The following is a 13,049-nucleotide window of genomic DNA, read 5'->3' on the forward strand; positions in this document are numbered from 1 at the left end:
AACGGATCTAGCAGCTCAAAACTGGGCATCCATAAGGCGCTGTGGGCCATCAGCAGCAGCAGAATTGTATTCTACCACCATATGTAATCTCATGGCCCGGCATATCCATCACGCTACCATTACCATCAAACCAGGGGACCAACCCTGGTTCAATGAGTAGAAGAGCATGCCAGGAGCAGCACCAGATGTACCTAAAAATTAGATGCCAACCTGGGGAAGCTGCAACACAGGACTACATGCATGCTAAACAGCAGAAGCAGCATGCTATAGACAAGGCTAGGCGATCCCACAATCCACGGATCAGATCAAAGCTCTGCAGTCCTGCTACATCCAGTCGTGAATGGTGGTGGACCATTAAACAACTAATGGGAGGAGAAGACTCCATGAATATCCCCATCCTCAATGATGGCAGAGACCAGCACGTGAGTGCAAGGGACAAGTCTGAAATGTTTGCAACCATCTTCAGCCAGAAGTGCCGAGAGAATGATCCAAATTCGCCTCCTCCTGAAGTCCCCACCACCATAGAAGCTAGTCTTCAGCCAATTCGATTAATTCCACGTGATATCAAGAAACAGCTGCGCGCACTGGATACAGCAAAGGCAATGGACCCCGACATCATTCTGGCTGTCGTGCTGAAGACTTGTGCTCCAGAATTAGTGGTGCCTCTAGCCAAGCTGTTCCAGTACAGCTACAACACTGGCATCTATCCGACAATGTGGAAAACTGCCCAGGTACGTCCTCTCCTCAAAAAACAGGACAAATCCAATGCGGCCAATTACCCCCATCAGTTTATTCTCAATCAGCAAAGTGATGGAAGGTGTCACTTGCTCACCAATAACCTGCTCACTGATGCCCAGTTTGGGTTCCGCCTGGACCACTCGGCTCCAGACCTCATTACAGCCATAGTCCAAACATGGACAAAAGAGCTGAATTCCAGGTGAGGGGAGAGTGACTGCCCTCGACATCAAGACAACATTTGACCAAGTGTGGCATCAAGGAGCCCTAATAAAATTGGAATCAGGGGGAAAACTCTCCATTGGCTGGAGTCATACCTAGCACGAAGGAAGATGGTTGTGGCGATTCGAGGTCAATCATCACAGCCCCAGGACATCGCTGCAGGAGTTCCTCAGGGCAGTGTCCGAGGTGCAACCATCTTCAGCTGCTTCATCAATGACCTTTTCTCCATCATGCAGCTATAGCAAGTAATTTGGAAGGCAAATGGAATATTGGCCTTTATTGGAGTATCAAAAGTAGGGAAGTCTTGCTACAACTGTTGTTGAGACCACACCTGGAGTTCTGGTCTCCTTATTTAAGGAAGGATATATTTGCATTGGAGGCAGTGCAGAGAAGATTCACGAGGTTGATTCCTGAGATGAAGGGGTTGTCTTATGAAGAAAGGTTGAGCAGGTTGGGCCTACACTCATTGGAGTTTAGAAGAATGAGAGGTGATATTATTGAAACATAAAAGATTTTGAGGGGGCTTGACAGGGTAGATGCAGAGAGGATGTTTCTCCTCATGGGGGAAATCTAGAACTAGGGGGCATAGTTTCAGAATAAGGGGTCGCCCATTTAAAATGGAGACGAGGAGGAATTTATTTTCTCAGACAGTCGTGAGTCTTTGGAATTCTCTATCCCAGAGGGCTGTGGAGGCTGGGTCATTGAATATATTTAAAGGTGGAGATAGACAATTTTTGAATGACACGGGTGTCAAGGGTTATGGGGAGCGGGCAGAAAAGTGGAGTTAAGGCCAAGACCAGATCAGCCATGATCTTACTGAATGACGGAGCAGGCTCGAGGGGCCAAATGGCCTACTCCTGCTCCAATTTCTTATGTTATGTTCTCATGTTATAAGGTCAGAAGTGGAGATGTTCGCTGATGACTGTAGTGTTCAGTGTCATTCGCAACCCCTCAGATAATGAAGCAGACCATGCCTGCATGCAGCAAGACCTGGACGGCATTCAGGTTTGGGCTGATAAGTGGCAAGTAACATTCGCATCGCACAAGTATCAGGCAAACCAACAAACGAGAGTCTAACCACTGCCCCATGACATTACCATCAACGAATCCCCCACTATCAATATCCTGGGGGGGGTCACCATTGAGCAGAAACTTAACTGGACCAGCCACATAAATACTGGGGCTACAAGAGCAAGTCAGAGGCTGGGTATTCTGCGGTGAGTGTCTCACCTCCTGACTCCCCAAAGCCTTTCCACCATCTACAAGGCACAAGTCAGGAGTGTCATGGAATACTCTCCACTTGCCTGGATGAGTGCAGCTCCAACAACACTCAAGAAGCTCGACACCATCCAGGACAAAGCAGCCCGCTTGATTGGCATACCAGCCACCATCGTAAACATTCACTCCCTCCATTACTGACATACCCTGGCTGCAGTGTGTACCATCTACAAAATGCACTGCAGCACCTCTGCCACCTAAAGTCACGCACCATCCTGATGTGGAAGTATTTCAAAGTTCCTTCATAGTTACTGGGTCAAAATCCTGGAACTCCCTCCCTAACAGCACTGTGGGAGTAACTTCACCACACGGACTACAGCGGTTCAAGAAGGTAGCTCACCACCACCTTCTCAAGGGCAATTAGCGATGGGCAATAAATGCTGGCGTTGCCACTGATGCCCACATCCCATTAACAACTAAAAATATAAATGCAAACACTATTTATCTAGAATGCAACTAACCTCGCTCCATCCTGGCATCAATCAAGAGGGTACACTTTTAAACACCTTTTTACCATTGATCTTCAGAGTTTCTTTCAATAAACTGGACAGACTACAACCCTGTGTCTTTGGCACTAATTTTCATGACAGGTAGCACAGAATAATTTAAAAATCACAAAATCACATCACTTCCATTGAGTATGCGGTCCTAAAAAGGACTCACCGTGAATTTTTTCTTTACTAATCTTCCGCATCATGTCGTCCCATATCAGAAGCTTAAGCCCAGGATACTTGTTGACCATGAAACTCCCAACTTCCTTGATGTGGTCCATGAACATCTTTCCAATGTCTCCTCGTTGTTCATTGATCCACTGTTTGGATTCGGCACTTTTTCCAAGATGAAAAACCTCCAGAAAGTAACCAGGAAGAAATTGTGTGAAATGCACCATCACCTGCTACTCAAGGACGCTCCTGTCCAACCTCTGTTCTTAGAGCAAATGGGATCAAACTCCAGCACAAAATGCTCTAAATAGACTTCATCGCAACTGAGCAACTCCAAGGGGAAGACTAGGTTTACCAGTTAACAGCAGGAGAACGTAATTAAATACAAATTTGAGCTTTACCCCACTAAATCTTTGAGGACCCTCCCATTCATTATAGAGATTCCCCAAAGAACACGGCTGCTGTCGTGGATCCGATGCAATGTCTGTGGTGGAGGCTGAGTCGCAAATGGTCTTAATCTTTTATATTGCGAGGTAGATGATGAAAACAGAACAATTCAGACAATTACACTTAGACTGCACTTGGTCGGCAGCTGAAGTACTTTGAAACCACCCTGCCAAAAACACGGAGACCAAAATCCTGTAAAAAAACACACAATGGGAAACCAAACTCCTGTAAAAAAAACACACTGGGAAACCAAACTCCTACCAAAAGCACTGGGAGACTAAACTCCTACCAAAAGCACTGGGAGACCAAACTCCTCCCAAAAGCACTGGGAGACTAAACTCCTACCAAAAGCACTGGGAGACTAAACTCCTACCAAAAGCACTGGGAGACTAAACTCCTGTTAAAAAAAAACACACTAGGAGACTAATCTCCTGCCAAAAGCATCAGGAGACCAAACTCCTGCCAAAGACATTGGTCAGTGTTTGTCTTGACGTGAAGCTGAACCTACTCTCCATTGACAGTGTGTGTGTGTGTAGCATTAATGCCAAACAGAATCTAACTAAACAAAAATTAATTATTCTGATTTATGACAAAACACAACCGGTTAGAAATGAACATTGGAGAAAGCTTCACTGCTGTGAACATCCCATCCATCACATAAGGCGATTCCTTGCTCCATTTTATTCTGTATATATAACCCATTCCTCACTCTCCTTTCACACTCACTATAAACAGTATCTGATCATTATTCTATAAGGCCAATAATCACTACAAAATTCCAATTCATCTCGGAATGCCACTGCTCCTATGCTACTCCACGCGCCTATCACACCCTGTCCGTGTCAACCTCCACTGGTTCCGCGTCCGCATCCCCCACACATATTGCAAGCTATTGCTTGAGGTTTGATGTAAACATACCAATGACAAACATTTACTGCACACAATGAATGATACACTATGGATAATGGGTGGGGTGATGGGTTAACACCATAGCACCACTGTCATGTACCTTATACTTAATAAACATTACTGCACAGTACATACCTCATCAGCTCCCATGTGGAGCCAGGCAGATTTGCTGTGTTTGTCGAGTACTTGGGAGAGCATCTCCTTCACCAGATTCAGAGAGTCGGGCAAATGCGGATTTAGGCTATTAGGGTATTTCTCCACCTCCCTGAGGTGCCGATATTTGCCATGCTTGAGAACAAACTGTTGGGGAAACAAAACAATAAAACCAAATAATTTGGTCATATCCAAGACTGCTCAGTATTGATGTGGAAGCTGAAAACCAACAGTAATTTAGGAGTCAATGGTTAGTCAAATTCATAAGCGACAGACCTGCTTATAGTTGACGACGAGGTCCAACACCGCCTTCAGTGTGTCAGTGCAGCCTCAGTCGCCTGAGGAAGAGAGTGTTTGAAGACCAGGACCTCAAACCCGGCACCAAGCTCATGGTCTACAGAGTAGTAGTGATACCCGCTCTCCTATATGGCTCAGAGACAGACACCTCAAAACACTGGAGAAGTACCACCAACGCTGCCTCCGGGCGCACCAACGTCAGTGTTCTCGCTCAGGCCAACATCCCTAGCATCGAAGCATTGACCACGCTCAATCAGCTCTGTTGGACGGGCCACATCATCCACATGCCCGATACGAGACTCCCAAAACAAGCGCTCTATTCGGAGCTTCGACACGACAAGCGAGCCCCAGGTGGGCAGAGGAAACGCTTCAAGGACACCCTCAAAGCCTCCTCGAAAAAGTGCAACATCCCCACTGACACCTGGGAATCCCTGGCCCAGGACTGCTCAAAGTGGAGGAAAAACATCCGGGAAGGCGCTGAACACCTCGAGTCTCTTCGCCGGGAGCAAGCTGAAGCCAAGCGTCGACAGCGGAAGGAGCGCACAGCACCCCACCCACCTGTTCCTTCAACCACCATCTGCCCCACCTGTGACAGAGACTGTCGGTCCCGCATTGAACTCATAATGCCACCTGAGAACTCATTTGTAGTGTGGAAGCAAGTCATCCTCGACTCCGAGGGACAGCCTAAGAAGAGAGTATAGTAATAAACTTCATAACTAAATGAAATTGCTGGTAGCAGAGGTACTCAAGGAAGGTATTCCACTGTTATTTGGTTATGTTATACTGCCCTAGCAGTGCAGTGCAGTCAGGAGGCTTCCCCACAACATTGTGATCTAGGATTCTCCCAGGTAGATTGAGACTTGTATACTCAATGTCCTACGGGAGAGAGAAAAAAAATCAGAGCAACACATGAACTTTCAATGGGATTTTCACCAGGAACCCACATGACCAGTTCAATGTCTTGAACTCCTTTCTTGCATTCGTTTCAATTCCTTTGATCCATGGAGGCACCTCAGCACAAAGCTTTACTTCATGACCAGAATGAGCTGAAATCAACACCATCGCAATTACACCCCTCAACTGAAGTTCACTTACCTCAAATGATCTGATCATTCACATTTTTTCTAGCACTAAATTCCTACTTTGTTGTGTCATTTACGTTGATCAATTCAAAATACTGGACAATTCCAATGATTTTAACTTGCAGAAAATGACTGAATTATCGGAGTAGATTGTTCTGACATACACTCTTCCTGATTGCAGTGGGTTACACTACCTAATGCAGCACAGACAAAGGGAGTTAGATGTGGCCCTAATGGCTAAAGGGATCAAGGGGTATGGCGAGAAGGCGGGAGTGGGGTACTGAAGTTGCACGATCATAGTGAATGGTGGTGCAGGCTCGAAGGGCTGAATGGCCAACTCCTGCGCCTATTTTCTATGTTTCTCTACAGACCAGAACATCCCAGGTGCGATCCCTGGTTTGTGCAGATTTAACTGATCTCAGTTAGGCGGCACCAGGGGGAAAATTACAATTTACTTCAGTGTCCCTGGGTTAGGGAATAAGACGACAAGAATCAGTCAAGGTTCCTGCTCCTGACCACGATCCAGCGACTTGTGTTAAGTGTACGTGGATGTTGGATGTGGGTAGGCATGGGCTCGAGCACCTGCCTGGGGGACACACAACAACTTGAATTTATATAGTGCCTTTAACGTAGTAAAACGTCCCAATACTCACAGGAGTATTATAAGGACACAGATTTGACGCCGAACCACACAAGAAAAAATTACGGCAGATGACCAAAAGCTTGATCAAAGAGGTATGTTTTAAGGAACGTCTTAAAAGAGGAAAGAGAGGTAGAGAGGCAAGTTCCAAGGCTTTGGGTCTAGGCTGCTGAAGGCACGGCCACCAATGGTTGAGCAGTTATAATCAAGCATGCTCAAGAGGGCAGAATTTGAGGCGAGCCAATATCTCATGGGGGGTGGGTGTTGTGAGGCAGAAGATTACAGAGATAGGGAGGGGCGAGACTATGGAGGGATTTGTAAACAAGGATGAGAATTTTGAAATCGAGGCGTTGCTTAATCGGGAGCCAATAGAGGTCAGCGAGTACAAGGGTAAAGGGTGAATGGGACTTGGTGCGAGTTTGGACACGGGAGTTTTGGATGACCTCAAGTTTACGTATGGTAGGCTAGCCAGGAGTGCGTTGGAATAGTCAAGTCTAGAGGTAACAAAAGGCATGGATGAGGGTTTCAATAATAGAGGAGTTGAGGCAGGAGCGGAGACGGGCGATGTCAGAGGTGGAAATAGGCGGCCTTAGTTATGCCGCGGATATGAGCTCATTTCCGGGTTAAATATGATACCTAGGTCTGGTTCAGCCTTAGATAGATGCTAGCGAGAGGGATGGAGTCGGTGGCTAAGGAACAGAGTTTGTGGCGGGGACCAAAGACAATGGCTTCGGTCTTCCCGATATTTAATTGGAGAAAATTTCTGCTCATCCAGTAATGGATGTCGAAAAAACAGTCTGACAATTTATTGACCGTGGAGGGGTCGAGAGAAGTGGTGGTGAGGTGGGTGTCATCAGCGTACATGTGGAAACTGACTCCGTGTTTTCGGATGATGTCACCAAGGGGCAGCATATAGATGAGAAATAGGAGAGGGCCAAGGATTGATCCTTGGGGGACACCACAGGTAACGATGCGGGAGTGGGAAAAGAAGCCATTGCAGGAGATTTTCTGGCTACGATTAGATAAGAATGGAGCCAGGCAAGTGCAGAGCCACTCAGCTGGAGGAGGATGGAGTGCTCAACCTCTGGAGCATCCACGATGCTGAGAATGACGTGAGTATCACGTGTAGTGAGTTGGTCTTACCGCAGGAGAAGGGTCCACAGCCAGATGGAGAATGGAAGACCAGCAGGAAGAGTAGTGCAAGGAAGGTAGTGCAGGGGTCCCCTGTGGTCATCCCCCTGCAAAACAGATACACCGCTTTGAGTACTGTTGGGGGGGATGACTCATCAGGGGAGGGCAGCAGCAGCCAAGTTCATGGCGCCGTGGCTGGCTCTGCTGCACAGGAGGGCAGGAAAAAGAGTGGGAGCGCGATAGTGATAGGGGATTCAATTGTGAGGGGAATAGATAGGCGTTTCTGCGGCCGCAACCGAGACTCCAGGTTGGTATGTTGCCTCCCTGGTGCAAGGGTCAAGGATGTCTCGGAGCGGGTGCAGGACATTCTGAAATGGGAGGGAGAACAGCCAGTTGTCGTGGTGCACATTGGTACCAACGACATAGGTAAAAAAAGGGATGAGATCCTACGAAACGAATTTAAGGAGCTAGGAGCTAAATTAAAAAGTAGGACCTCAAAAGTAGTAATCTCGGGATTGCTACCAGTGCCACATGCTAGTCAGAGTAGGAATCGCAGGATAGCTCAGATGAATACGTGGCTTGAGCAGTGGTGCAGCAGGGAGGGATTCAAATTCCTGGGGCATTGGAACCGGTTCTGGGGGAGGTGGGACCAGTACAAACCGGACGGTCTGCACCTGGGCAGGACCGGAACCAATGTCCTAGGGGGAGTGTTTGCTAGTGCTGTTGGGGAGGAGTTAAACTAATATGGCAGGGGGATGGGAACCAATGCAGGGAGACAGAGGGAGACAAAAAGGAGGCAAAAGCAAAAGACAGAAAGGAGATGAGGAAAAGTGGAGGGCAGAGAAACCCAAGGCAAAGAACAAAAAGGGCCACTGTACAGCAACATTCTAAAAGGACAAAGGGTGTTAAAAAAACAAGCCTGAAGGCTTTGTGTCTTAATGCAAGGAGTATCCGCAATAAGGTGGATGAATTAACTGAGCAAATAGATGTTAACAAATATGATGTGATTGGGATTACGGAGACGTGGCTCCAGGATGATCAGGGCTGGGAACTCAACATCCAGGGGTATTCAACATCAGGAAGGATAGAATAAAAGGAAAAGGAGGTGGGGTAGCATTGCTGGTTAAAGAGGAGATTAATGCAATAGTTAGGAAAGACATTAGCTTGGATGATGTGGAATCTATATGGGTAGAGCTGCAGAACACCAAAGGGCAAAAAACGTTGTGGGAGTTGTGTACAGACCTCCAAACAGTAGTAGTGATGTTGGGGAGGGCATCAAACAGGAAATTAGGGGTGCATGCAATAAAGGTGCAGCAGTTATAATGGGTGACTTTAATATGCACATAGATTGGGCGAGCCAAACTGGAAGCAATACGGTGGAGGAGGATTTCCTGGAGTGCATAAGGGATGGTTTTTTAGACTAATATGTCGAGGAACCAACTAGGGGGGAGGCCATCTTAGACTGGGTGTTGTGCAATGAGAGAGGATTAATTAGCAATCTCATTGTGCAAGGCCCCTTGGGGAAGAGTGACCATAATATGGTGGAATTCTGCATTAGGATGGAGAATGAAACAGTTAATTCAGAGACCATGGTCCAGAACTTAAAGAAGGGTAACTTTGAAGGTATGAGGCATGAATTGGCTAAGATAGATTGGCGAATGATACTTAAGGGGTTGACTAAATGTCTGCCATTGCCCATCCATAGAGACCGCATGGATGAATTACAACAATTGTACATTCCTGTCTGGCGTAAAAATAAAAAAGGGAAGGTGGCTCAACCGTGGCGATCTAGGGAAATCAGGGATAGTATTAAAGCCAAGGAAGTGGCATACAAATTGGCCAGAAATAGCAGCGAACCCGGGGACTGGGAGAAATTTAGAACTCAGCAGAGGAGGACAAAGGGTTTGATTTGGGCAGGGAAAATGGAGTACGAGAACAAGCTTGCAGGGAACATAGAAAATAGGTGCAGGAGTAGGCCATTCGGCCCTTCTAGCCTGCACCGCCATTCAATGAGTTCATGGCTGAACATTCAACTTCAGTACCCCATTCCTGCTTTCTCGCCATACCCCTTGATCCCCCTAGTAGTAAGGACCTCATCTAACTCCTTTTTGAATATATTTAGTGAATTGGCCTCAACAACTTTCTGTGGTAGAGAATTCCACAGGTTCACCACTCTCTGGGTGAAGAAGTTCCTCCGCATCTCGGTCTTAAATGGCTTACCCCTTATCCTTAGACTGTGACCTCTGGTTCTGGACTTCCCCAACATTGGGAACATTCTTCCTGCATCTAACCTGTCTAAACCCGTCAGAATTTTAAATGTTTCTATGAGGTCCCCTCTCATTCTTCTGAACTCCAGTGAATACAAGCCCAGTTGATCCAGTCTTTCTTGATAGGTCAGTCCCGCCATCCCGGGAATCAGTCTGGTGAACCTTCGCTGCACTCCCTCAATAGCAAGAATGTCCTTCCTCAGGTTCGGAGACCAAAACTGTACACAATACTCCAGGTGTGGCCTCACCAATGCCCTGTACAACTGTAGCAACATCTCCCTGCCCCTGTACTCAAATCCCCTTGCTATGAAGGCCAACATGCCATTTGCTTTCTTAACCGCCTGCTGCACCTGCATGCCAACCTTCAATGACTGATGTACCATGACACCCAGGTCTCTTTGCACCTCCCCTTTTCCTAATCTGTCACCATTCAGATAATAGTCTGTCTCTCAGTTTTTTCCACCAAAGTGGATAACCTCACATTTATCCACATTATACTTCATCTGCCATGCATTTGCCCACTCACCTAACCTATCCAAGTCGCTCTGCAGCCTCACAGCATCCTCCTCGCAGCTCACACTGCCACCCAACTTAGTGTCATCCGCAAATTTGGAGATACTACATTTAATCCCCTCATCTAAATCATTAATGTACAGTGTAAACAGCTGGGGCCCCAGCACAGAACCTTGCGGTACCCCACTAGTCACTGCCTGCCATTCTGAAAAGTACCCATTTACTCCTACTCTTTGCTTCCTGTCTGACAACCAGTTCTCAATCCATGTCAGTACACTACCCCCAATCCCATGTGCTCTAACTTTGCACATCAATCTCTTGTGTGGGACCTTGTCGAACGCCTTCTGAAAGGCCAAATATACCACATCAACTGGTTCTCCCTTATCCACTCTATTGGAAACATCCTCAAAAAATTCCAGAAGATTTGTCAAGCATGATTTCCCTTTCACAAATCCATGCTGACTTGGACCTATCATGTCACCTCTTTCCAAATGCACTGCTATGACATCCTTAATAATTGATTCCATCATTTTACCCACTACCGATGTCAGGCTGACCGGTCTATAATTCCCTGTTTTCTCTCTCCCTCCTTTTTTAAAAAGTGGGGTTACATTGGCTACCCTCCACTCGATAGGAACTGATCCAGAGTCAATGGAATGTTGGAAAATGACTGTCAATGCATCCGCTATTTCCAAGGCCACCTCCTTAAGTACTCTGGGATGCAGTCCATCAGGCCCTGGGGATTTATCGGCCTTCAATCCCATCAATTTCCCCAACACAATTTCCCGACGAATAAGGATTTCCCTCAGTTCCTCCTCCTTACTAGACCCCCCGACCCCTTTTATAACCGGAAGGTTGTTCGTGTCCTCCTTCGTGAATACCGAACCAAAGTACTTGTTCAATTGGTCCGCCATTTCTTTGTTCCCCGTTATGACTTCCCCTGATTCTGACTGCAGGGGACCTACGTTTGTCTTTACTAACCTTTTTCTCTTTACATATCGATAGAAACTTTTGCAATCCGTCTTAATGTTCCCTGCAAGCTTCTTCTCATACTCCATTTTCCCTGCCCTAATCAAACCCTTTGTCCTCCTCTGCTGAGTTCTAAATTTCTCCCAGTCCCCAGGTTCGCTGCTATTTCTGGCCAATTTGTATGCCACTTCCTTGGCTTTAATACTATCCCTGATTTCCCTTGATAGCCACGGTTGAGCCACCTTCCCTTTTTTATTTTTATGCCAGACAGGAATGTACAATTGTTGTATTTCATCCATGCGGTCTCTAAATGTCTGCCATTGCCCATCCACAGTCAACCCCTTAAGTATCATTCGCCAATCCATCCCAGCCAATTCACGCCTCATACCTTCAAAGTTAGCCTTCTTTAAGTTCTGGACCATGGTCTCTGAATTAACTGTTTCATTCTCCATCCCAATGCAGAATTCCACCATATATGGTCACTCTTCCCCAAGGGGCCTCGCACAACGAGATTGCTAATTAATCCTCTCTCATTACATAACACCCAGTCTAAGATGGCCTCCCCCCTAGTTGGTTCCTCGACATATTGGTCTAAAAAACCATCCCTTATGCACTCCAGAAAATCCTCCTCCACCGTATTGCTTCCAGTTTGGTTAGCCCAATCTATGTGCATATTAAAGTCACCCATTATAACTGCTGCACCTTTATTGCACGCACCCCTAATTTCCTGTTTGATGCCCTCCCCAACATCACTACTACTGTTTGGAGGTCTGTACACAACTCCCACTAACGTTTTTTGCCCTTTAGGCGAATTGCAAAAGTTTCTATAGGTATGTAAAGAGAAAAAGGTTAGTAAAGACAAACGTAGGTCCCCTGCAGTCAGAATCAGGGGAAGTCATAACGGGGAACAAAGAAATGGCAGACCAACTGAACAAGTACTTTGGTTCGGTATTCACTAAGGATGACACTAACAACCTTCCGGATATAAAAGGGGTCAGAGGGTCTAGTAAGGGGGAGGAACTGAGGGAAATCCTTTTTTGTTGGGAAATTGTGTTGGGAAAATTGATGGGATTGAAGGCCGATAAATCCCCAGGGCCTGATGGACTGCATCCCAGAGTACTTAAGGAGGTGGCCTTGGAAATAGCGGATGCATTGACAGTCATTTTCGAACATTCCATTGACTCTGGATCAGTTCCTATCGAGTGGAGGGTAGCCAATGTAACCCCACTTTTTAAAAAAGGAGGGAGAGAGAAAACAGGGAATTATAGACCGGTCAGCCTGACCTCCGTAGTGGGTAAAATGATGGAATCATTTGTTAAGGATGTCATAGCAGCGCATTTGGAAAATGGTGACATGATAGGTCCAAGTCAGCATGGATTTGTGAAAGGGAAATCATGCTTGACAAATCTTCTGGAATTTTTTGAGGATGTTTCCAGTAAAGTGGACAAAGGAGAACCAGTTGATGTGGTATATTTGGACTTTCAGAAGGCTTTCGACAAGGTCCCACACAAGAGATTAATGTGCAAAGTTAAAGCACATGGGATTGCGGGTAGTGTGCTGACGTGGATTGAGAACTGGTTGTCAGACAGGAAGCAAAGAGTAGGAGTAAATGGGTACTTTTCAGAACGGCAGGCAGTGACTAGTGGGGTACCGCAAGGTTCTGTGCTGGGGCCCCAGCTGTTTACATTGTACATTAATGATTTAGACGAGGGGATTAAATGTAGTATCTCCAAATTTGCGGATG

The 13,049-nt window shown here is 46.5% G+C and overlaps 1 protein-coding gene across 5 annotated transcripts in view; it reads right to left on the reverse strand.

The window, feature by feature from the left end:
• The window catches only part of LOC139281281 (hexosaminidase D-like), an 88,371-nt gene that overhangs the window by 18,740 nt on the left and 56,582 nt on the right, over positions 1-13,049 (reverse strand). For all 5 annotated transcript variants that reach the window (XM_070901387.1, XM_070901384.1, XM_070901386.1 and 2 more), the window contains 2 exons: positions 4,389-4,553; positions 2,899-3,082 (listed from right to left, as the gene is read on the reverse strand). In XM_070901387.1, the coding sequence (XP_070757488.1) occupies positions 2,899-3,082; positions 4,389-4,553 (349 nt within the window). The remainder of the gene's footprint in view (positions 1-2,898; positions 3,083-4,388; positions 4,554-13,049) is intronic.

This window comes from Pristiophorus japonicus, chromosome 15, assembly GCF_044704955.1.
Source record: "Pristiophorus japonicus isolate sPriJap1 chromosome 15, sPriJap1.hap1, whole genome shotgun sequence".
Classification (NCBI taxonomy): domain Eukaryota; kingdom Metazoa; phylum Chordata; class Chondrichthyes; family Pristiophoridae; genus Pristiophorus; species Pristiophorus japonicus.